At 47.7% G+C, this 26,759-nt stretch overlaps 1 protein-coding gene across 1 annotated transcript in view; it reads right to left on the reverse strand.

Annotated features, from left to right (window-relative positions):
* Positions 1-26,759, reverse strand: part of SERPINE2 (serpin family E member 2) — a 641,152-nt gene that overhangs the window by 65,746 nt on the left and 548,647 nt on the right. Inside the window, exon 7 of the mRNA XM_069618158.1 lies at positions 5,313-5,399. Within this exon, the coding sequence (XP_069474259.1) occupies positions 5,313-5,399 (87 nt within the window). The remainder of the gene's footprint in view (positions 1-5,312; positions 5,400-26,759) is intronic.

Consider the following 26,759-nt stretch of genomic DNA (forward strand, 5'->3'; position numbering starts at 1 on the left):
GTCCATATGTATAGGGCAGTTATATAAGAAAACCATGTACAAACTCTGAAAGTTTACTGAGCACTTTTCTTAGCATACTATCATTTGGATGAGGAAAAAGGAAGTTCTTTTATTTCTTATAATTACAGTGAGTTTGGTTTCACTTGAGATGACTGGAGCACAACCTGGTATTACATTGAAGATACTGTACACACTGCTATCTGTCTATTTAAGTAAAAGTGCAGCTCTCAAAGGATTTAGTAAAACTGCATTGTCAGCCACATGTCTTTCTTTTTCTTGATGAAATGCATTGCACACATTTTCGCACTTTTGGGATTCAAGCCCACTTTCTTTCCTTTGAGATTTAGGCCTGTTCTTGGTTCAATAGGCCACATGTCTGACATCACCATTTCTATGCTGGCCATATCCTTCAATGGGACTTCCCAAATCACTCTGGCCTCTTCATTGCTGGCATTACAACGTCAAGTAATGCCTCAGGGCCCATAGTTAACGAAGGCCCGGGCATTACCTGAAGTGCTAATGCCCCCTTGCGAGGGGCTTATTGCTATTAGTACCCTGGCCCAAAAGACCGGGATAATAAAAGCATTTTTGTTTCTGTTCCGAAACAAAGTCAGTTTTCGCTTTCCATGGCGGCCATTGAAAAAGTAAACAGAAAAATGGCCGTCATGGAAACGGGAGAAGGGACTACACAGTCCCTTCTCACTTTCCATGGCACCCATATAAAAAAGTTTTAAAAAAATGGCCGCCATGTAGTCCCTTCATCCTTTCTATGATGGCCTGTCACAGATCGGGAGCGGATGTGCTGGGTACAGTAATTTTTACAGCGCATCCGCTCCCGAATAGGGATGTAACGGTATAACGGTATACCGTTAAAGATACCGTGAACAACTTAATTGAACAATAATAACCGTCGAGTTGTTTATACCGGTATACCGTTTATACCGTTAAGTGTGCTTTTCAATCTGATTTGGAAAGGCTGCAGTAAGCAAGTGCTGCATAGTTTTGGTCTTGCACTGTTGGATGTGCCGTCTGCCAAGGGGGCCTTGTTTGGCAGACAAGAGCATAGGGAAAGTGAGGCCACATTAGTAAATGCAGCTTTGCTGCTGTGACTGCTCTTTCTCTGTGATCAGTAGAGTCAAATTGCGTTGAAAGCTGCCCTGCCTGAACCTTTGTGTTCCCCATGCATAGTTGGTAACAATGAGCTGACTGGCTCTATAAGCATACCGGAGACTCCAGTTCATAGACTCAGCCAGACCTGGATTTCATGGGCAAAATAGAACAAAGTTATTTTGTTTCAGGCATTATTTATTTGAAAGGCAGCATACAGATTTTAAACGTTTTCACACAGTCCTGCTGCTCCGTGCTACAGGTCAGATCTTCTATGGTGACTGTCCTGATTTTCAATTTGCAATTAGCAAGACCAAAGGGACATCACGAGGGTGAGCTGAGGGCCTGAACTGAAAGTGAGCATTTTATTTTTCCTTTTGTTCGTATATTAACAAATGTAATAAAATGTTCAGTGACTTTCAAAACAGTGGAGCTAGCAGCACTTTGCTTAGCAACCACTCAGCCAGCAGGAGCAGAAATGTATCGATTCAGCCGGGCCCTGCATCATGTGCCATTAGTTCTGTAAGTTAAGGACCTACTGCACACAGACATTGTAACAGCTCTTGCTCTGGCTGTGCAAATTGTAAAAAAAAAAAAAAAAAAAAAAAGACGGCCAGTAAAGTAATGCATATCGAATTACTCTCCCCAAGGTTTAGTTCAAGGAACTTAAGTTTCTCATGGTCATGGATCGGATAGCCATCCAGTTCTGTATTAGCTTAGAATTCTGGGATTTGTAGTTTACCCACCAATTTGATAGATGGAGAATACACATCCCAGAATTCAAAGGGGGGAAATGAACTGAATGCCCTTCTGATGCATATCCACAAAAACTTTAGCCCTGTAGACCAGGCATGGACTGGCTTTTAGGGCAATAGGGCCATGGCCGAACCAAAAACATGAAATGCTTGCGTGGGCCAGTTTTTTTGGGTCAGAGTGGAGCACATTTTTGGCCAAAGTGGGCCAGTTTGATGAGTGACTTCACTATGCGGCTAATAGTTTGACCACCGTTGCTGAATAAATATTCTTTTAAATGTACAATTTGCATCACATTTTATCAAAAATCTCCCCCTTTGGGTACTATTCAAACAGGGTTCCAAAAGGAATGAATTCCCATTTGCAACCGTGGGCCACTTTTATGTTGGTGCCCGAGACAATTTTATGCCCCGGTCCGACCCTGCTGCAGACTGTGTGAACACTGGGCCTATCAGTGCTTTCTGCTAGTAAATAAACTCCCCCCCCCCTCCCCTGCCCACTGTCCTCTGTGTAGATTTGTACATTGGCACTAGAGTTGTTGCTTCGCTTGATCCTTGACCTACCTGCCTTCTGCACATGGCACTGGACTCAACCAGGCAGGACAGATTCTACATTCAATTTGAAGTATCCAGAGCAATGGGGGTAAAATATTTCTTAGGTCTATTCTCAATTTGTGACACCAGCCATGAAAGCATTCCTCCCTCTGAACTCGCATCACAAGGGTCGTAATGCACTTAGACCTGGGGAAAACGGTAACGAAGGGGCTGTGGTGAGGTGGTGGTCTAGGCCATATTTGTGCCGATATGCATTTTAACTTTGTCATTTTCAAAGTTTTTTTTTTTGCCCCTCTCTTTAAGAAGGCAAATGAACATGTATTGCAAGAATCAAGAAAGAAATCAACAGCACCCACTGAGCGCTGTCCCTTTAGGATTACATGGTCAGTGGTGACTCCGACATCAGACCTTCATAATACACCAGGCAGATGGTAAACAAGCTATAGTATTAGATCAGTATGCAAACCTTTGGTGTGTCTGTGTTGGCTATGACATTTTGACAAAAGTAACACAATGACATGGGCTTTCAGACCGCACATGAGTGACTTTTCTCCCTTTAATGGGATAAAGAGTTGTCAAAACAAACTTTTTGTCGCAGCGAGGGGTCATGATGCCCATGCCATGTGGTTAAAAAAAAATGCAAGTCGAGGCCAAATTTCAAAGTGATGACATGTGACTGAGCAGCAAGCTCATTGCTCAAAATGTGCATTATACAATTCCACTAGTCACTCAGGCGATCAACGAGTGAGCGCCATGAAAAACCAATTCTGCAGCCGCCTTAGATTCCTGCATGATAGGCTAAATATGTGCAGAGACAAGTTTCAAAATGCTACCTTGCTACAGCTGGAGAATCCTGCCTGTGTATTCGTAAGTTAACTAAAAAGCATTGACTTAATGGTAAGTTAAAGAAGTTCAAATGCAAAAAGGCAATGTAAAAAAAAAAAAGTTCTTTTTTTGGTACAAGTAGTTTCAGTTGGAGCAGTTTTTAATGCCATTCCGTAAACCACACATGCCTGACACAAAATCAGTATGTTACCAATAGGAAGAATAAATATAGTGCCAAGAAGGAAAAGGATTTACTTTGGGTTGGTGGCTTTGGGGTTTATACATTTATAATGGATAATGTTTTCTAAACATATGACAATGGGGGATTTCCCTGGTTCTATCATTGAATTTATACATAATAAGTCACACCGCGAAATTAACTCATCTCTGCGGGTATTCCCTGCTGCCATACCAAAGGATAACATGTCTGTGATTACTGAACACCTTTTGGCCCGCAAGTAAACTAAAGGCTGTAACGTAAAGAGAGAGAGTGCGTGTGCAAGTGTGTGTATGCGCACAAGCACATACTACCATCAGACTCCATTGATCTGTGGCATGCAGATTATCAATATGGCAATATGTTCATCTTCACCAGTAGCCAGTGGGGGAGCTAAAAGCCAAAATGACCACTTAAGAAAAGCTATTAAGTTTGCATTGCCAGTCGCAGCAGGGCTCTCCCCCTAACCTCTCCTCTACACACGTGTGTCTGTGTTATTTGGTGCAAGCGAGGGGTGGCATTTCAGTGGAAAGTATGTTGAAAAGCCCAATTCTGGCCCTAGGTGCCTGATTTTGTTTGTGATGATAAATCTGACAATTTATTACCTTTTTCTGAAAATATTTTTTAAGATTAGTTAACTCCACCTGCTATACCGTGATAACCATGATATACCGTCATTTGGCAAGAAGGTTATTGTACCGCCATAAAACTAATACCGTGACACCCCTACTCCCGAAATGGACTTTAAAGAAGGTAAGTGAGGGTGCAGAGGGAATTCTGTGGATGGGGAGGAGGGAGGGGAGAGGGGAACCACACTTACCTCGTTCCCAGGCTGGGGAAGATGCAACCTCCAGTCATGAGGAATCTTGAAGCGTGGGGATTACTGCTAGTAATTCTCCCGTTCTGAGCCTTCTCATTGGCTGAGGGGCTGCCACTCCCCCACCGGGTACTAAAGGCCCTTAATCTATATTTAATTAAATAACCAGCAATATTAAAAGTCTGCCTCTGTGATCGGACAAGCCGAGACAGACCATTTATTCTTAATTTAATTGAACATTACGGTGCTAAAACCGAGTACGGAATGCAATTGGTTATTTGCAGGGGTATTTGTGAATTGCACAAGCCTAAATTATTGAGTGAAAAACATAAGTTAGCAGGCAGCCCCCACTACAAACATCTTGTTTCAAATCTGCATCAGGGAGGATTTGGGGGGAGGGGGGGCAGGAGAGTATGCAGTCTAGGAATTTAGTAATAAATTCAGACCTACGATTTGGGGAGCAGTATGCTACTAGGCACAAGGAGTGCTAGCAAGTGTGCTAGGTAATAACATGGGCTACAGTTGAAGTGACACTTCTCATCCAATAACACCAGTGGGGCAGTCGACACTCATTCCAGAAAATCCATCAGGAACAGTCAAAAGAGATGGGACAGATTTGCTTCTTAAAACAGGATTCTGTCATGGCCAGGAAATCAGTACTGTGCATTGCAACAAAGTTATCAACTTTCAAAGCATGACATGATAATGCACAGCACAAACCGACTTCATGTCAAAAAGTAAAGGAATGTTGAAATTTTTCTGGGAGTGTTTGGGGCAGCATATAGGCAGGTTGGATAACATGGTACTTAGCCAATTTGCAATGGCTCAAAACAGGCTGTTACATGAAGTCTTTCGAGGTGAAATGCAGAAGCATCGGGTCGCAAATTATTTTCAAAAAAGGGATTCGTGCAAGGAATAATTAAGAAAACATGGGAAATGGGCAGAGTAGACTAATGCATTTATCTATTTCTAAACTTCTTTAAAAAAATATATAAACACTATAAATCATATTATTTCAGAACTAAATGGGTAAACTCACCTGTTGCTGCTGAAGCTTTTGTTCCATCTTCATTCACTTCAACTTTTGCTTTTTGCAAGATGTGCGACACATGGAGGTGTTCAGAACCTGGTTAAAACAAGTAGTTATGAAGTGCCAAATCACATGTGCAGTTGTTACACAAACAGTATGTAATTTACGTGTCATCTACTTTCAAATCATAATTCAAAAACATCAGACAAGACATCTCTTAACCCACAAATTATATCCCGTTTCCTGCTGGGATTGCACAGGGGTAGGGGTTGCACAAGTCTGGAACTTGGGGGTAGAGGGCAAGGTGGGCAGTTGCAAAACAAAAGAGGTAATGGGTGGAAGGTTTGTAATTAATCCTAACCTCTGCCATTGCTCTGGGCAACCCTCCAGACCACCGTTCTTTGCCTGCCAAGCCATTACAGAAGGGGGAAATACCATATGTAAATCAGGATTTGGCACATCCCTAAAGAGGCAGTCCAGCCCGAACTGCTAGGTCGCATCCCCTCTGTACTAGACCACAAGCATCACCAGACATGTTTGGGCCTCATCTGGGTATCATCAGTGAGACAAAGAATGATGGTCTAGAGGGTTGCCCAGAGTAATTGCCAGAGGTTTAAGATTAATTCTAACCCTTTCAGCCATCACTTTTGTTTTTGCTGTGTCACCCCAAGTGGGACAGATCTGCCCAGACGTGGGTCCTGTGCCTGCTAGGCCTACAGTCCCAAGCTACCCCTCACGAATGATACCCAATGAGGCTGAAACATGCCTCCGGATGCTTGTGTTCTCATGCAGAAGGGATGTGACCTAGCAGTTGGGGCTGGACTGCCCCTCTGGGGGTGTGGCGAAGTCTGATTTGCACATGGTCTTTCCCCTTTCTGTAATGGCTTGGCAGGCAAATAACGATGGTCTGGAGGGTTGCCCAGAGCAATTGTCAGAGGTTTATGATTAATTCTAATCCTTCCAGCAATCACTTTTTTGTTTTTGCAAAGTGGCACAGTTGCCATCATCTGTGGCAGTGTATTTACCCCAATAGTACCTATCAAAAGTACTTATTTAGCATGGACGGCCCTGATATCGTGACATATAAGGCTATTTTGGCACATTTTTTATTAGTGGCATCGCCTGATTTTGGTAGTGACAATACATTTCCATGCAGTCTGTCTTTTCGCTTATCAGTGAAATGCACTACTGCTGAGACACACACAGGCTGTTCACATCTAACGGAGATAAAAAGTGCAATGCTCTATTGATGATACAAATAGACTGTGTACTCATTGTTCTTACCCAAAGGTTGCAACTGCTTAAACCGTTCAGTACAATGCACAACCACTGTGCCACTTCAAGACACATTATTTAGATCCCCCACAATAGAATATTCCCCTGATGGCGATGGACCACAAGTTTTTGCATATATCACCAAATGCCTGTGTGTCGAGTCATAAGCCCAGATGCATTTTGAAATCTAAGAATGCAATGTACTGCTGCTGAGACATGTGCCAAGGCTCTGGGGTCATCCTTACATAAATATGCGGTCTATAAAGCCTGGTAACATGAGTGTCAAACACTGGGTGTTCACATTTCTCTCCAGCCCTAAATTATGGCTCCCAGGTAGTCTGGGGACAGTCAGAACAGTTACCACCTTGACAGACAGTCCACCTTCTAGGCACTGAATCTGCTTACTACCAGAATCCTGCATCGTTTTAAGGCCTTCTTGGGTGATGGCGACAGAAGGGTGTGCACACAAAATATATACCACATTTGTTCCTGCTTTGACAATGACGCTACTCAGACCCAAGTATGAAGGAGGGTTTTCTCTTAAGCTGGGGAGTGCCTAATGTCTCCAGCTCTCAATGAGATCAAGCTCTCTTGGGAAAGGTCCCAATTGCTTTTCCTCTCTGGGGGTCTTCCTGCAGGCTGTGGCCCTAAGACTTTCACCAGCCATTTCATTGGCTTAACAAACCCCTACTGGAATCCACTGTTATTTTGCTCTGCCTCTTCGATGAGTTGGCGGTAGCTGCCATCCGGCAGTGCACATTAAAGTCTTAGAAAGACTTTAATGAGGAACTTTTTGGCCATATCAATTTGAAAACCTCTGCGACCAAGATCCCATTTAATTTAAAAGTGTTGCATTAGTGTGTGAAACACACAGACCTAGAGTTCCTATACTCCGTTAGAAAGTGAGCAAATTGTGTTTCTGCTACATCACTTGTTGTGGCACAGGGACTTTGATATGTTGGCAACCACAGCAGAATATTCATGGACACAAACCAAGGGTAAGAGATACAATGAGACCAGTTCGGAACTGAATTATCGTTACATTTAATGAACATTTCTATTTTTCTGACAAGTACCTTTACAGCTGAGACTCTTTTAAGAAGGGCTAGCTAAAGAGTCTGGGGCAATTATCTCTATTAACATATCAAGTTGATTTGAGAGATGTTAATTGGAACATTAACGGTATTCACTACAAACAAACCGCCTACCAATGTGAGCAAATATGCACTAATTAGCACTTGAAATTGGAACTATCAGCATCCACTATGAACTGACCAATGTGAGCAAATATGTACTACCTTATGAGTTACACAATTTACTGATTTTTCTTATGTGTTTTTTTCTTCCTTTTGTGTAGTTTTCATTTTCTGTGTTCTAACACATATTGAACCTTCCTGATCCCCATCCCGAATCGTGGTCCTTTTGATATTTTATTGATATGTTTTGTTTTTAACTATATTTACATTTAAATTGACGTTTCTTTGTGGACATGTGTATGTAATATGGTACTTTTTCACTTTTGCTTTCATTTTCAATGATATTATTTTTCTGTAATTCGAAAATATCTTTTTTTTGTAATGATAATGAACAGATATGCTCTGATTTGAGAAAGGCACAGAAAGTTGCTGAAACAGGTGTTATCACATAGGGACAAGAAAAAAGAATCACTGAGCACTGTACAATCAGTCTTTGTGGACTCATTGATTAAAGTAACCTGTTACTTTGCTCTTCATTAATGTCCCTGTGGCCCAACAAGTGGTGGAGCAGAAATACAATGTGCTCACATTAAAGTCTTGCATCATTGTAGACATTGAGTCCTTTAATATATGCATGTGTCACCAGTAATCCACTGCCACAATGTGATGCATTAGCCCTGAAATGTCAATGTGCACTTGAAATGTTTATTAATCTCCTATGAAATGCAATTTCCACGTTTTCATTATGAAACCGATCACAGTCATCTTCTGGCCAATATCTGCAACTGTTGCCAAGACATTTTAATTTATTTAATAAATAATATGGTTGACATGATCCTTTTGTTTATCTCAAATACAAAATTACAAAATATTTCAGTAGCAATTACAAGCGATGGTTGACATCCAAAAAATCGTTTAGAAAAATGTCATCACATATGAAGCTCACGTTATGAACACGATGTTAAAATCCTCAGTTCTTCCAATTCATGACATTCAATGAGTAAATGACAAGTTCTCGATGCAATTACTCCTATTACAGATACGTGAAGAGAGTGAATTGCAAGGATTTTTTTTTTCCACGGTCCTAATACTTCATTAGTAGAAAGTAACTTTAATGTCAACGATTTTTGCTCCCAGTTTACTCTGGGATTTAATCCAGAGTTTCTGAATTTCTTTGAAAGCCGGAAATACAACTGTATATTCTAACAACAATCTCTTCTCTGTAATCTGTAAGTAGCTACACTCTCGATCTCAGAAATATATATTTTTTAAACTAGACTTCCAACGATGGCCATGTTCTCTACAACATCCTCATTTACATCTATCAATTGAAAAAAAACATCAACAGTGCTTCAGTGTTGATCACGTTACAATGCCTTTTTGGCTTACTGCACAAAAACAGAGACTCGCTTGTAGTGGAAAAGATCGCTTTAATGCGACAGGCCAAAGCTCACAAATAACTGCTGACCTGGCTCCCATGGCCTTACAGACTAACAAAATGTTTTAAACAACCAATTTAATAATTCAACACTTTTTTTCTTCAACAAATAAATAAATAGTTCCACTTCCTCCCCAACTATCCTTTGGTCCCTACCATCTCCTTACCATCTTCTCAAGGCGTCCCGCTTTCACCCCGTGGCCATGCACCTCCAGGTTCAATACCTGTGCCCCCGGGGGAGCCCATTTTTGCAAACAGCACCACCCCCATCCTTTCCCGCGCTATTCCCCCATTGTGCTTCACTCCCCCAATCTAAAGAGGCCATGCCCCCGGCAACAGAAAAACCCTCCACCAAGGTGTTCTTTCTGCCCCACCCCTACCACTTTTTTCTACTTCCAACTCCTTACTATCGCTTCTACCTGCAAGGTCAAATCCGCCAGATAATAACTATTCCCGAAACCTGACAAATGGACACCATCCTCTCTGAAGATCTTAAATCCTTCATTAACTATTTCTTTGCGTTCCACAACCTTCACCGCCGCCGAGGCACAACATTTTTCCATCTCTCTATTTATTCCCTTCCTTGCCCGCTCTATTGCTCCCTCATTTCTCGCTTCCCTCCAAACTCTATGCAGCAACAACTTAGTCCAGACTACACATGATTGGGGCCACATTTCCCGAACCCATACCAAATACCTTTTCATTTTTCTAAGAAGAGCCACACCTGTATCTCTTACAAGGTCATTTTCCCCTGCATGAATGATCACCCCGTCTGGAGACCCAAAGCATTCCCTCAACGCCGCCAACATACGCAGCAACTGATCCCAGAGAAGCCCCCCTAAACCGGACCATTTTACCAATGCCACTTTGCAGCTGCAACCCAATTGCCTGCCAAAACCCCTTTTCTCTGCCTCCTTCCCCTCCCACTTAACAACAGAGTGGCCTACAATCCAAATCTGCGGCATCTCCCCTGTCTTCCAAGCAGCATCAGAAAAAGAAATACAATATCGCTTACAAATCACAACCACCCCAACATATTCAACACTCCTGTACTCCCCAAAACCTTATTTCAAACGTCACCTTTACCCAAATCCCCGACGTACCCTTTGTATTTCCCGGACTTCCACCTTCCCAAACTTTTCACCTTATCCTCCGATAAGCCCAATCTGCTACCTTCAGATGCTGCACCCATCCTAAATGAATGAATTCCAAACTCCTCCGCCTTTTCCCCTACCGCTACCAACACCTTTCGTAGCACCCCCAGAACTTGCGCTGCTGATACTGCCGCCCCATCCTCATGCTGAAAAACCAAACCAGTCCTCCCCCCGCATATCTCCTTCCACGCCAAACCTCCCTGCATTGGGCACAAATCCTTGCTCCCCCAACCCAGCAAAACCCAAGAGCCCATTCCTTTTTGATGTGTCTTGGACCTCTTAATCCTGATGTCCAGCCCTGACTCCGTAAAATATCTTCCCAACGCAGTCCGCTTACCCCACTCTTTCGTTCCACCAGCTCAGAAACCCTAAAAGCCCCAAACAACAACCACATAAAGCAAGTCGCAAACAACTCGCCTTCCCAGGCCGACCAGCAAACCCCCCCACAAAGCCTGACACAACCTGGCTAGTAAGTCTGCCGATACCGGTCTCCTCTTGTCATTTTCCCTCCTACTCTACCTTGCCCATCCTTCCAACATTCTGGTCGCCATTTCTCCACCGCTCGGCTGAAAACCCCAGAACCATTTCCCATAGAAAGCGATCCCTGCCATCTTCCCGGTTATAGTTGCCTTAGACCAACCCTTATCCATGCATCCCAATAGGAAGTTAGTGACATCATCCCTTCTCCGCTCTTGCGCATCCCCCCTACCCTTCCAACTACGAGCTCCCCCTTTTATGAAATCCTCCCATGCTCTCCTGTATGACTCCCTAGATGACGGGGCAAGCAAACTCTCCACCAATGAAAGCGCTCTCATCTTCCTATCTTCCACAGCTCCTCCGGAATCCGCTGCCCCTTCTGTTCCGCTCCTGGAGCCAATCCAATGCATCACTGATGCCATTATCCTTCCCCGGTACATGAGTTGCCTTAAACACCACATTCCATTCCATGCAACGCAGAACGAACACTCATCAGTCTCGTCACCCTCTGATCTTTTGCTGACTGCCTGTTCACTACATAAACCATGCATTCATTGTCAATGTTGAAATTCACTTTTTTGTTCTGCAAATCCTTCCCCCCACAACTCCATTGAAACCAACAAAGGAAAGAATTAAAAAAATGCTATGCTCCTCCCTTCCTTCCTTCAACCTCCGCAATGGCCACTTCTCTGTGCACCATTTTCCTCCCCAAAACACTCCAAACCCTCCCGCATCTGATGCATCTGAAAATATCAGCACTTCCCATGATACCGGATCCCCCTGTAACCACATGGACACCCCATTAAAACTCTCCAGAAAACGCAGCCAAATCCTGCAGCCTTCCCGAACTGCACCTGATACCCTTACCCCATGATGTGGGCACTTTGCTCCAGACATAGACTGCGCCATGTTTCTACAAAAACTCTGCCCTGGGGCTACCACCTTGCATGCAAAAATCAAATGCCCCACCAGTCTCTGCATTTCCACCAGCAACATTTTCTGGGCCCCCACCGCTTTCTCCAGCAATCCTACCAGTTTGCTCACCTTGTCGTGCGGCAAGCATGAGGTCATGGCCACTGAGTCCAACTCAATCCCTAAAAAGGTCAACACCACTGCCGGTCCCTCTGTTTTGTCGTATGCCAAAGGCACCCCCAACTCTCCCATCAGGTCCTGAAACATCTTTCGCATCTCCCCACACTCCCTCTCTTTGTCTGCTCTACTAATGAACAGAAAATCATCTAGGTAATGCAGCACCCCTTCCCAACCAGAACTGTATGAGAAAACCCACTGCAAAAAAGAACTGAAACGCTCAAAACGCAAGAAATTGCGCACCCAATTGGCAAAGCCATGTCAATGTAGATGCGGTCCTCAAATTGCATTCCCAACAACCAAAAATCCTCCGGGTGCACCGGCAACAACCTGAACGCTGCCTTAATGTCTCACTTGGCCATGAAGGCTCCACACCCCGCTTTCCTCACAAAATACACCGCCTGGTCCACACTTGCGTATACAACCGCACAATCTTCCGGAGCAATAAAATCGTTGACAGACATGCCCTCAGGCCATGATAAGTGGTGTATCAATCTCAATTCCCCCGGGACCTTCTTGGGTACAACTTCCAGTGGGGATACCACTAAATCTCCTGGCAGATCATCAAATGGCCCTAGTACACTCCCCACGGCTATCTCCTTGCCCAATTTCTCCCTCACCACCTCCACATTTTCTTTGGCGGACTTCAAATTTTCCGCCCATCGATGCACCCTTGGCCCCTGGTTACCCAGCCTGAAACCATGACGAAAACCATCTCCCAAGATCTCCGGCCTTTCCCTGTCCGGATAAAATTCCAACCACTTCTCCAACACCTCCAATTTAATTGAAGTAAAAGCCTTTCCCCACAACCCCTCTGCCGGATCCTCTCCCCCTCCCCCTATCTCCTTGTTGGAAACACTGAGTTAGTGGGTGCTTCCCTGCACACTTGCTACATTCATGTCTGAACCTACACATATTCCTTGTGCAGACGTCCTTGTTAAAGGCCCAGCATGCCGCTGAGGGTTGCTGTCTGCCCCCTCCGCCCACCCCCTCGTGGGCCGGGTGACCAAGAAAGGGCCAGAAAGGCACAGGCAAACCGCTTGCTGTGTGCAATGTCGGGGCAGGCCTTGTCGGTGCCATCCACCGCAGCCACGGATCCATGTCTATTTCACCCCATACCACCTGGCTGTCCTCTGCCATCCTTGCCCTAAAATCTTCATCATAATGCACCCACGCAAAGCCCCCAAAACTTGTAAATGCCTTTCTAATCACATACATGTATTTTAGAAGAGCCAAACATCTCTCCGGAAATTTCTCGCAATAAACCCTTGCGTAGATAATAAATGCCGACGTCCAATTTCCAATTGTCACCAGTACCCTTGGGCACGAGGCCAGCTCCCTCTCCTCCTCTTTAGAACCCTCCTTTGCTCTCACTTCCCTATGAAGCAACTTAAACACATCCATAAATTCCCCTGCCTGTATCTTATCCTTAGTCGCTGTCATCAAATGTGCTCCCAAAGGTTTTGTGATGCCCATGTATGGTAACTTTTTCTCCTTGCCCTTCACCTCCACCTCTTTCTCTTTTGAAACCTGTACCTCGAGCGCCAATGGCTCAATCACCTTGTCTGTCTGTACATCCATTCAGCAATTTTTCTCTTCTCCGACCAAGGCTCCAATAGCCTGTACCAATCTCTCTCCTTACCCCTTGCAGTCCTAACACTTCTCTTCTTGCTCCCGTTCTCGTGTCCCCCCCCTCAGCCATGCAGTTGACCAGTCCCCTACGTGCTCACCTCTTTCCGCCCTGCCAATGCCCATCTGCAGTCTGGCCTCCACTCCGATGCTCCTCATCTCCTTCCTTACTGGGCTCCTGCTGCGGGGACAAAACATGTCAGCAGTCTCACCCAGGCAATTATTGCCCCTGCCCCGTGCCCCCTAACCCCCTTGTTCATGTCTTTCACCATCCCACCTACGGCCCCTTCTCGCCCTCCCCTTCCTCCGTACCGACATATAACCTTCATCCTCCCACTGCCCGACATATTCTTCCATCCCTTCATCCTCACCCATGAAATACCATTGCTGCTGGGAACACATGCTCGGGTCGAGTGGATCCTCTTCTTCCGAGCCTGAGCCCGGGGCGTCCGCCCTGCCACTCCTTCGGCGTCTTCTCAGTGGGGCCGCAGAAACCCCTCCCTGGTCCCCTTCTTTCGGGCGAGGTGTCCTCTGCTCCACCCTGTGGTCTTCTTCACTAGGGGCCGTGCTGTGCCCTCTAGGCTGTCCTCGCACATTTGAAAGAGGGGCCGTTCCTAAACCCTCTCCATATTCATCCTCTGCATCAGCAGGGGCTGCTCTGTGCCCTCTGCCCGAAAACCGCCCAGCCCGGGGGGCCGTTCCACACCCCTCCCTAATCTCACCAATTGATGGGGACTTCTCTCTCCTCCTCCCACCTGCACTCTTCTGTAGGTATTTTCCACCCTTGTCCCTCTGCCCTGATACCCCTCTTTGCACCCCGACACCACCACCTTCCTGCCCTACCCCACCTGCCCCTTTTTGCAAGCTCCCCCAGTCCCCAATCTCCACCTGTTCATCCTGCCCAAGGTCCCTATCCGGCCCCTCATCCAAATGCACTCTTCGTCTGGATGCTCTCCTGTCGGTCTCCCTCCTCAGCTTCCTACCCCTGGATTCCCAGACCTCCCCTGTACCCGCCTCAGGGCTGCAGGCAATCACACCTGCAATAGCGGCATCCGCCGCTGCTCTCCACTGCGGCCCCCCCCGCCCCATCTACCTCCCCTCTCCCGTAACCTCAACCACCACCCCTTCCAGCTGGGCTTTGGATGCCCTGCTAATATCTCTAGGGCCTCCCTAAGCCCCTTGGCGTCCACCAGTCCTTTCCCCTTACCTCCCTGCCCCACCATGGCACAAATAATATGGTTGTGCACTAAAATATGCCCCCCTAAATGGTCACCTAGCTGCACCACGCCCCCGAGACAGCACCTGCTCAGGGAACAATTACCAATAAAATGGTATGCCCTGGGAAAGAACCAAGCCCCAAAACTATGCTTCTAACTAAAATTAGGCTCAATCTATTCCTAGTCACCTAAAGAAATTATTACCCTCTAAAAGGAACATTTAAAAAAAAAAAAAGTTTTTATATAAGCCACCCAATATTTAATACCTTGCCCCCGATACCCCCTCCATGGCACCTACTATCAAAGAAGGTACCGAAAAAAAAACTAAATCAAGCAGCCCTTTGCACAAAAGGGTCTGTACACGGCCGACAAAACACTGCCCACAGGAGGCACGCGGGATGTAAGGAACAGAATTCGACCAATAATAATAATGCAGTCCCTTTAAGGGAGCAGCACTGCCACCCACGGCCCCCCGAATACTACCGCACGCAGGAGCACCGGTAGCAGACAACGCACACAGGCTAATACGGCACCACCTCAGCCGTGCAGAGTAACACAAGGGGCGGGATGGCCCCAGAGCGGCTCACACTCCACATGGACAGCAACACCCAACAGAGGTACAGGACCAGCCATTTCCCAAACCCAACACAAAAAACAATGTGTTGCTCCGGAGCATGCAAAAAAAATAAAAAATAAAAAACAAAAACAGCCCCATGCCCAACAAATCAAATATAAAGCATGATTGAGGCAGCTGGCGGCTCTGATAAGCGGGGGGGTGAGGGGGGTACCTTATATACGGTACCCCCGACTATTTGAGAAAATAAATGCTATAAATCCCAAACAATATTGTTAAAACTGTTCCTAACCTCCCTCCCTACACTAACAACACGCCCTCCTCACCTAAGCTAACCTCCAAAACATGGGCCCAGCTACGCAGGGAAAGCTTTGGAGCAGGCGACCTGGACAAACGCACATCTCAACCGTCGCCTGCTCCAGAACCTTCCCTGCTCTCTTAAATACCCCAGAGGGCGCTCTATGCGCAGGCCAGCTCGCTGGCCTATGCAGCGCCAAAAATCACCCCCCTTCTTCATGGAAGGCCCCTTGAAAATCCCATGTATATTTGAGTCATCATTCTGGAATTTGATTTTAGCATACATCGGCCACTGTTTAAGCCGATAACTAGCTTAAAACAAACTCACGTCAAGGGGGTGCTGGAGAGCCCGATCAAGAAGGCCGTGTCTCTCGGAGCTCCACATCACCATCTGACATCTCCCGTCATCCTGTAATATTCTGGCTCTTTACCACGGCAGCGCTTCCACGGCGAGGCACAGTGGGCACTTTGCAGGATCCGAGTACTAAAGGCGGTGAGCCATGGTAGACTGGCGGTGTGGACGACAAAGAAGGCCTGAGGGAAAGGATCTGTGTGCTCGACGCTGAAGGGGTGGTGTAATGGCAGTAAGAGCCCCAACCGTTACGACGGATGAAGTGCCGCTGCAGCATTTACACCAAAGAGCGGGCGCCTGACTGCCAGCGGTGCTGCTGGGTGCAGGCTCAGGGCTGGCCGCTCCTCCCGCAGGGCAGACCGGGCCAGAACAAGCGCAGAGTGGTGCTCCAATTGAGACGGACGCTCAGCAGGCACTGAGGGCTGGCATCCTTCCTGTGTGCATGCTGGCTTGCTGTAGAGCCAAACAAGTAGGAACAGGTGATGGCGCGGCAGTACAGATTGTGGCCGCAGCAAAGTAACACCTACGGTTACAAGACTCCGGTCTCATCCACACCCACATTTGTTTAAATCGGGCCCCGGAAGGGTGGACATGTGGGATGTGGATTACTGAAGGGGCCTGTGTGGCAAAGGGGGGCCTCGTCTAGACATACATGCATAATGAGGTGTGATGGCAGCTGAGGGGGCACTCAGGGAACTGCCCTAGTTGACTGTGCAGGGACAATGTTTGGTCCTTTGAGTGGAGAAAAGCGTGCTGGCATTGAGGGGCTGACACTAGGGCACGGCTTGTTGCTCTTGGGCTCACTGGGGGGCCATTCATTCCAGTGATTGACCTGGACTGGGGCTCACAGGCCACTGAGTGCGACTGGGCTGTCTTGAGTGTGGCTGAGGAGGGGAAAACTCGGCAGGGTGCAGTTCTGCTCTGCTAGACGCAGACATTTGGAGGCATAGGTAGGGGAGGTGTTGGAGGAGTTCGGAGTCTGAGGCTGACGAGAGCCGTGCCCGGGGGCGGTGATGTCAGGCTGTCTTGTGAGTGGGTCCTCCTGCTGAGTGGAGTGTGGTGTGCTGGGCACTTGTGGTGCGACGGTCTCACCACGCAACAGAAGCTGGAGCAGTGCATGGTTGTTAACGGCAGGCAGTCCATACAGGTCCAGCAGGTAATGGAGGAGGCTGGAAGAGGCGTGACTTCAGAGGGCACTGTAACAATGGGAAGGTTACTAGAGACCATCCAGGAATCCAGGTGCTTACAGGAGAATAAAGGCAGATGGTGTCCGTTGAGCTCGCACTGGTCAGAATGGACCTGAAGAAGGCGGATGAGAGGGTGACTGAAGTGGAAAGAAGAGTGGGAGAAGTTGATGACACTCCGATGGTGCTAGTCAAGGCTTAATGCTGTCACAGTGGCTACAAGATTGCTGGAGGAAAGGGCCGCTCCAGACAGAGTAATATCAGAATTATTGGAGTTGTTGAAGTCGAGGAAGGCCCTAGTATGGGGCTATTTCTGGACAAGTTGCACACTTTCAAAATTAAAGGCCTCTCGATGTGGTTCTCAATTGGGAGGGGATATAGGGTGCCATGCAGGCCCCCCGCAGGCCATTGTGGCAAAGCTACTGAACTTCTGGGACAGGGATGCTAGCCTCAAAAGCGCTAGGCTGTGCGCGGCTTACTTCGTGAGCAGCGCAAAGAGAATGGTTTTCCCAGATTTCATCCATGAGGTGCAAAGACAGTGTAAATCATATGATGCAGTGAGGAGGAGGGTGAGGGAGCAGTGACAAATTAAGGTTATTTTCATGGGAGAGCCACCCCCTTCGAGGATAGGGAGGTGAGCTTGCTCTGCAAAACCCTCCCTAGCGGTATGGGCAAGTGGGATCTAAAAGGGAGTGGCTCCACCTTATGGGACAAGGTCTACCGTTGCGATGAGGAATTCCCCAGACCCAATACTTTGTCTGCATATATGGGACTACCTGCTATGAAGAAGACTAATCTTTTATTATGTTTGGCTTCAGGCAAAGTGGGAACAGAACAACCACACTAAGCAAAAGGTGATGCCCCTTTAAAAAGAGAAAGGAATATAACTGGGGCGAGTGGCTCTTGTGAGGAGAGAGTATGGTACGCATGGGAAGCCCCCTTACCTGATTACACCTTAGAGAGGCAGAGCAGAACGAAGTCTTAAAGCCCAGGACTTCTGAAAAGGCAAGGAACGCCCAAGTGAGATGCTGGAGAGCCAACGAGTCCTACAATGGGAGAGCTGTTGCCCGAATGGTGACCTAATGTTACGTTATGTTATGTTATTTGGCATTTTTATAGCGCTCTATAAATCATTGGTATGACCTCAAAGGGCTGGTAGGTTGAACGCCCTGGGGACCGTAGTCCTGGTCAGTTGAGAGAGTAGGGTGTTGTAGGATGCTTGGGTGCAACGGTTATGTGTGCAGCTGACGTATTTGCCTGACGGTAGCTGGGTCCTAGAATTAGGTGTGGTGGTATTGATGTCGGTTAAATGTGTGCAGTCTGGCAGATGGACTGGGTTCTGGCTGCGTTAGGCCTGTAGGACGCTTATGTGTGCAGCTAGGCCGGTTTGTCATGGGGTATAGCTGTGTTTTATTATAATAAGTTGTTCATGGGGTAATGTTCGTATGTGAGCAGCTAGGCCAAATTGGTCGAGGGGTATAGCTGCATTCTAATTATGTGATGGTGTAGAGTAGAGAGTAAGCATAGTGGAATGGGATGAGAGTGTTTGCATGGAATTCTGATCGAAATTCTTCATTTAAGGCATGCCGTTGTTAATACCGAATTAATAGGCGTATTCAGTGGTGACTTTGCTCGGGATCTTATTGAGCATTATTCATCAGGTTGCTGTGTTCACTCGCTTCAGAAGGTTGTTGTTGGTGGTATCACGGAAAGAGCCAAGTTGTTAAAGCTTTGCGGAACGTCATACAGTCTTGGGTATGTCGAATATGAGGGGGAGCAAGTTCCACAGAGTTGGATCCAAGGTTGAGAAGGCGGATCCTCCGATTCGGACGAAGTTAGAGGTTGGAATCACTAGGAGGGCAGAGCTTGATCTTGGGGTGCGGGATGGGCAATATGGTTTGATATTTTCTTGTAGGTATATTGGGCCAGTCTTGTGCACTGCACGGTGAGTGATGCATAGGGTCTTGAAAGTGGCCCTTCGACCGAATGGGAGCCAGTGGAGGGTTCGCAGAGCTGGTGAGATGTGGTCGCTTTGACCCAGGGCAAGGAGAAGTTTTGCAGCAGCGTTTTGGGCTCTTTGTAGTTTGTTGAGTTGGTATGCAGGGGCTCCTAGGTACAGGGAGTTGGCATAGTCCAATCTCAACATCACAATGGACATCACTGCGGCAAGTCTGTCCGGTTAGGGGAGGTAGGGAAAAATGCATCTGAAGTCTGAGGTGGTAGTGGCAGCATTTTGACACGTTGTTGATCTGACGGGAGAGGGTCAGGTATGAGTCCATAGTGCAGCCTAGGTTTTTCACTGTATCAGGAGGGTTAGGGGGGCCGAGGGATGGGGGCCATGGGAGCGGATGTTGTAGAAGGGCAGTATTGCCACACACTGTAAGGGATTTCAATCAGGCACACACCCAAATCCCGCCTAGCACGTAGTGCGCAAAAGAAACCCTTATTTATTTGTGTCTATAAATTCAATATTCTGAATGATATACCACTCATCACACCCTTCTCAAAATAAACCCCCCCCCCCCCCCAGTCACACTGAACCAGGAATCAGGCTAGTTTGCAACAGTAAATATTTATTTATCTATTTAGAAGTTAAAATCACAATATATTTAGGTGACAACAATCACCAATGGGGTGACAAGGACAATTAATATCTTTAATGCCCTGGGAATCAGGTAATGAACACAAAAGAATGCAGCAAAGAAGAGAATACTTTTGGTTGGTTTGGAACAGATAGCACTGTGGTTAGAGGTTCCCCTGCAACACCCCTCAACCCACCAATAGGCAATTTAAATAGATGTGAGAGAGCGCAGGTACTCAGGAATAATACAGAACAAACAGAATATCACTCCCACCTTCCCCCTTCAACAAAAGAGAAACAAATTTGACGTTTCATCTGTCAAAATGGCTTTGAAACTGGTTTAAACAAAACACTAAATGTGGTCAAAAATGCTTAAATTATTATACATTTCACGCGAGCCGCTTAGAACAGATGTAAACAAGCAAAATCTATGATTTACTCAAAAGAAAACATTTGGAATTTCAAAGGCAAAGTGGGAAATAATTTAAAGGCATTTCACGCATGTAAAACTTTTGCAAAATATGAATTTGCGGCAAACTTTTACTATGCGACTTTTGATAAAAACGGGTCAAAGACACCGTTTCGCAGTGCGGTTTTTAGTTGTGGAGATAGCTGAGGATATTAGGTATCAGTGGAAATTTTGTTTCTATCTTTAAAACTGAGGGAGTTATAGAGGTTTTAGTGAGAGGTGTTTTTCGAAAATAAAGACACAAATTTGGACCGGAAGTTCAGATTAAAACCAGTAAAGATGGGTTATGCTTTTATTCAAGACTAGAGCATGCAGGCTAGACTACCAGGTTGGGACGAAGTAAGCTCTGAGACTGATTCATGACTTCAGTAACAGAACCACAGCACCTTCCCCGGCGGAACCAGTCCAAACGCTCGAAGTGGGAATTATGGATCAGAGTTACACAAATAAAGAGGACTAGGAAAATGACGCTTTAGTGAATAGACAGAATAAGATAGCACTAAAGATTCTGACACTGCTACTGGTTATAGTACTAAGGGTAGTTCAGAGATTAGGGTGGAACAAGATAAGGCAAGGTATACAATAGATCTCTAGCATCCTGTTAATACTCACAATCCACTGGGATTTAAGATTTTAGGCCCGTCAAGATTCTGGTCAATGGAGCAGGTCTATCAGGCACGGGACTGGATCAGCTGGGCCGGTCACCGGAACTCCACAGGATCTGCCCTCTTGTTTCTGAATATTTCATATCAGTGGGATGGCGAGTTCATCAGGCAAGCATTATGGTAGCAAGCCAGATAGTTTCAGGATGCTTCCCCACACCACAGCGCTTCACTGGGTTGTAAGGATTCGTGGAGGATGAGGCCTAGCTGACAAGGGTTTAGCTACTGCTTGGCCTGGTGATTGGCACCTGGATCTAGAAGGATGTTGAAAGCTGGATGTTGAATGCTGGATCAGAGTGCTTCGCTGGAATCAGAAGAGAGTGTGTCTGTGTGTTGTCAGCTGTCTCTATTTATCCTTTACAATGACATCACAAAACTGGGTGTATGGGCCGGCTTAACTAAGCTTGCCCCTGTGAACTGGGATTGAATCAGAGCCTCAACTCCACCTTGCATCCGAGTGATTGGATTAAGGACAGATGATGTCAAGTTTTATGGTTTGGTTTTTACAATCCTTAGAAACCTTCCCTAGCCACAAAATCGAATGTTGTTGTCCTAAATACATATTTATACATTTGTGACCTCTATGAAAATCACATACAATGATCACATATTTTATGGAGTATCTGTTCGTCAAAATCCCACAGCTGTGAGACCTTGTTTTGCCTTTCTGCAGCATTTTGTCCATTTCTCCATGAAAACATTTTCCAAACTTTCTCTGAATTTACACAAATATGCGTGTTTACCATAGGAATGTGTGTGAAAAGTTTAACAATTCTAGCATAAATACAGTTCCCATAAAACCACCTATGTTGCCATTCCTGTTCAGAATATGCTACACAGTTCCACCACATTTTGAAATGTAGGGCCAAAAATTAGAGTAACAAAATTGCCCTTTTTATATTTTTCACCACTTCTGATAGTGAGTTATAAGTCTCTAAAAAATGTTCATTACATATTCTTAGCAGCAAATGGTCCACCTTTTGTCAGTCTCTGGAGGCAAGAAGCAGCCCCCCACCTTTGGGATTTCCTTCACGCGTCCATTTCCTGGCCTGTCGAATCTGCCATTGTTCAGTCCTTGGGAGCAGACACAAGTCTGTCCTACCCCAAAATTATCATATGTCAGTGAGCATCTGCTGAGAGGAATGCCCTCCCCTTGGGTAGAGACCTGTTTTTCAACTGCTTGCAGGCCCAGCCAGCCTAAGTTAAATTCTTAATTTCTTGACTTAAAAATCAGCACAAAACAAACTTGTTGTACCAGATGACATAGATTAATTACATTCTTAGATTTAAGCCTGTGGGATCAAAACAACTGAGATCTGTGTTCCTTTCAGCAACAGTCCTTTTATATTTGCTAATCTGGCAGATTAGTTTTAGACAACGTTAAAGTTTCAACAGGAGAGCCCATTTGACAGGGGCCGTCACTCACAGGTAGCCCAGTGTGGCTGCACACAGATTTTTTACAGGAACGGTCATTCAAAGGCAATCCGGTTTTGCTGAGAAAATGTTTTACTTTTAACATTTCAGGACCTTCTACATTCACAGTGCTTCATTAGTTTAAATGGATTTTGGCGCCAAGCAAGATTGAGTGTTGTTGTTATTTACAGGTATTTTGGCCCTGTGGGCCAAAGAAAGCAAAAAACACAGAACCATGGTAATGTCACATGCAAAATGATCCACATTCTTAACCCTGCACCAGTCGCAGAACTTACGCCAACTGTACAGGGACTTTGTTGCGTGCCGTCTGGCCGAGAGCAACACCTCCATCACGTCTTCAGGGAGGTCCCAATCCTTATATCTCAACCTTTCAGAAACCAAGCGTGAAGGTTGAGGGATCTGACCTCTGGATGGAGAACCTGACCCCCCCCTCCCGTGAGAGCAGATCATCTCGGTAGGGAAGATGACGTGGAGGGCAGATGGCAAGTCGAGCAGGTCCGGGTACCACCTCCTCCGGGCCCAAGCCGGAGCAATGAGGATCATCCGGGAACCGAACCTCCGTAACCTCCGCAGTACTTGCGGGATGACAGGGACTGGAGGAAACGCGTACAGCTGTGGGAATGACCACTCCACCATGAACGCGTCTCCTAAAGCTCCTTTTGGAGGAAATTCCAGCTAGCAGAACCTCTCGCACTTCCGGTTGACACTGGAGGCTAAGAGATCCACTTGAGGGGTCCCCCAAAGGGCGAAGATCTCCAGGAGAATCTCCTGAGCCAACTCCCACTCCTGAGAGATCGCGCTCTGCCTGCTCAGAGCATCCGCCGTCTCGTTTTCGTCTCCGGCCAGATGAACTGCCGAGATCGAAACTTCCTGCTGGATTGCCCAGAACCAGAGCTGCATCGCCTCCCTGCACAGAGGAAGTGACCCTGCCCCCCCCTTTTTGTTGAGGTAGTGCATGGCCACTGTGTTGTCCGTCAGGATCAGGACATTCTTCCCTCGCACAGTCGGCAGAAAAGCCTTCAGGGCTAGCCTGACGGCCCTCAGCTCCAACAGATTGATATGGAGTCTGGACTCCGACGGAGACCAATGACCGCTGACTGTCAACTCGTTGGCATGAGCTCACCATCCTGTGAGGGATGCGTCCGTCACGATCGTCACCTCTGGCCAGGGCAGCCAAAATGGAGCCCCCCTCATCAGATTGCCTTCGTCGGCCCACCACAGAAGGTCCTGGGCGACCAAAGACAGCACCTGAACAGGGTTCGACATCCTGCCGGAGGACTGAGACCACTGGAGCTTGAGTGCCCATTGCAAAGATCTCATCCGCAACCTGGCCTCTGGCAACAGAAGAATGCAGGATGCCATGATGCCGAGCAGTCTCAAGAACTCGAACGCTGGGAGAGTCTGGGCAAGTTGAAACTTGTGCACCATCTGCTGAATGTGATGAGCCCTCACCTGGGGAGGAAAACACTGCCCCAGCGACGTGTCGAGCACTGCGATGTACTGGAGCCTCTGAGTTGGTGTCAAATGGGACTTCTTTAAGTTGAGGGGGAAGCCCAGCTTGTGGAGGGAGTGGCAGGTGACAGACAGATGATCCAGGACTTGCTCGGGAGAGCGCGCCCTGATCAACCAATCGTCCAGGTAGGGGTAGACGTGAATCCCCTCTTTCCTGAGGTGCGCTGCCACCGCTACCATGAGCTTGGTGAAGACCCTCGGGGTGGAGGTCAATCCGAACGGCAGGACCCGAAACTGAAAGTGCGAGTCGCCAACCGTGAACCTCAGGTACTTCTTGTGCTTTGGATGTATCGGCACATGAAAATAAGCGTCCTTGAGGTCGAGAGACGCCAACCAGTCCTGAAGTTCAAGGGCCTGGAGGACGTGAGAGAGAGTACCCATCTTGAACTTGTCCTTCCTGAGGAGTTTGTTCAAACTGCGCAAGTCCATGATGGGTCTCAATCCCCCATCTTTCTTGGAAATGAATAAATAAGGGGAATACCATCCCATGTTCCTCTCCGCTACAGGCACCAGTTCTATGGTGCCTTTCTCCAGCCTTTCTCCAGCAGGGATTGAAATTCCTCGGTGGATTGTCTTGAGACCTCTGCCAGAAAGGAAGACAGTAGCCGTGGGTTATGATCTCCAGAACCCACACATCTGAAGTAATGGCGCGCCACTCTGCAAGATGCTGCGCCAGCCTTTCCCCAACCGGTGAACCATGGGACATGGCCTCATGACTGAGCTGAAGCGGCTGCGCTGTTGCCTGAGGGCAAAGAGGCAACAGCCCAAGCGGCCTTGGCACCTCGAGTAACTTGTCTTCCACCTCTGGCACTCCTACGGTGGCCCCTTTGACTGGCAGCTCCTCTCGATTTACCAAAGGCTGAGTAATAACGAAAGCAACCTCCCCTCCATTGCTGTCCCCTAGGACGAAAAGGCGGAGGTTGTCGAACTGCAGCGCCCAACGACTTCGCTGCAGCTTTTGAGGTCTGCAACCTCTCAAGACTCTCGTCAGCCTTGCTGCTAAAAAGATGTACCCCATCAAAGGGCATGTTGAGGAGCCGGGCCTGCACATCAGGAGCAAACCCCGACTTCCGCAACCACGCAAACCTGCGTATCACGGCGCTCGCCACCATGGACCAGCTGACGCAATCTGTCATGTCCAAACCCGACTGAACGGCCTCACACATGGCATCCTTGCCATCCTGAACCATGGCAAGGAAACCATCCCGTTTGTCCCCTTCGGGAATATGTTCAGCCGCCAAGGAAACACAGTTCCACAGAGTGTGCGTGAAATGTGACAAGGCACATATGGAATTGGCCGCCTGAAGCGCCATACCCCCTGCAGAAAACACTTTCTTCGCCCAGCCGTCAAAACGCTTGTCGTCCCTATCAGGAGAGATGGTACGACGCCTGCTTTGCCAGTGCCGTAGCTGCCTGCACCACCAAACTCTCCGGAGTAGGGTGCTTGGACGAGTAGCAGGGCGGTATTTTCACGGCAAAGACTTGCCCACTTCCGGGAGACTCTCCGGAGCAGTCCAAGCCGCCGCCACCCTCATCTGTAGAGCCATATGAAACGGCAGTACCGGGTCAGTTGGTGGATATCCGTAAGGTCATCCTGAACAAACTCCCCCGGGGGAGCAGACCGTCCTAAGTACTCGGTGACCCTTGACATAAGGCGCCGGTACAAAGAATCGGCATGAGAGCCAGGCTCAGGCCTACAAAACTCCAACTCCGGAGAGGTGTCCAGCCCACTAGCATCATGCAGGGACTGCCTCAAGTCCTCAAACTGGCTATGGCCCGAGAGAATCTCGTCTGGCACCGTGTCAGGCACAATGCCATCATCAGAGCCCTCATCCACCTCTGAAATGAACTCCAGATGGCGGTAAGAAGGCACAGAACTTGAACCAAAGCCATGCTTGACCTTGGCCAGAGCCTTTCTAGGTGGTTCCCCCGAGCCACGGGGTACCCCCGTTGACACAGCCTCGAAAGGCATCGAGTGAATCGGCGTTGACGCGCATCGACGGCGCCGACACAGTCCTCGAGGCTTGGGCCCCGAGCGTGTCCCTCGACGGCCGGGACGCCGATGGCGTCGACGACGACGAAGGCAAGCCCTCGAAAGAGTCCGTCGACGACCTCGGCGTCGACGTCTTCTGTGAAGACACCACAGGTTCACACGGTCTCGAGCGCGTTGAGGACCGGGACCTGGACCGGGCATGTCGAGAACGATTCCCCTTGTCCGAGCGGGACCTTTCCCGCGAATCGTGACGACCCCCCGAGCCCGAAGGCGTGCGAGCAGTGTCTCTCGGCTGATCACGACCGACCCCACTCAGAGGCACGGACGGACCAGTGCCCTGCGATTCGAGAATCACCAACATTTTCTTCCCGAAGGAAGCCCATTCTTCCGGCGTCGCCTGCTTGGAAGGGTAAGCGACCCGCCGACGAGCGGAGTCCTCGGAAGAGGACGGGGAAGGCGACCGATGACGGCGCTTCTGGGAGTGCCTCGAAGAGGCAGAGGAGTGGCGGGACCAACTCCGGGACCGAGACCCACTGGACTTCTGACGACAAAGAGAGTCGCCTCTTGAATCGTCCGTCGAAAGCCCCGCAGACCTCGACTTCCGTGGCTTAGTCACCTTACCTACAGATAACAACTTCTTGCACTCCCGCAAGGCTTTAGACGTGAGCCACTGGCAGTCGACACAGTCATCCGTGTCATGGGCCTCCCCGAGGTACCAGAGGCAGGCGTCGTGTGAGTCTGTAACCGACATCTTGGACCCACAGTCCCCGCACGGACGCGGTGTGGAAGACGAGGTAGACATCTTCACAAAGAAATACTTCACAAACACAAAACCGAGAAACAGAAACTCCAAAGAGTCGAGGGGCGCCGAGATCTCCGAAGCGAACACGTTCGCGGAAAAAACGGAACTGAGACTACGGGCG

The sequence above is a fragment of the Ambystoma mexicanum genome, chromosome 10, assembly GCF_040938575.1.
Source record: "Ambystoma mexicanum isolate Mex_15411 chromosome 10, UKY_AmexF1_1, whole genome shotgun sequence".
In the NCBI taxonomy this organism is placed as follows: domain Eukaryota; kingdom Metazoa; phylum Chordata; class Amphibia; order Caudata; family Ambystomatidae; genus Ambystoma; species Ambystoma mexicanum.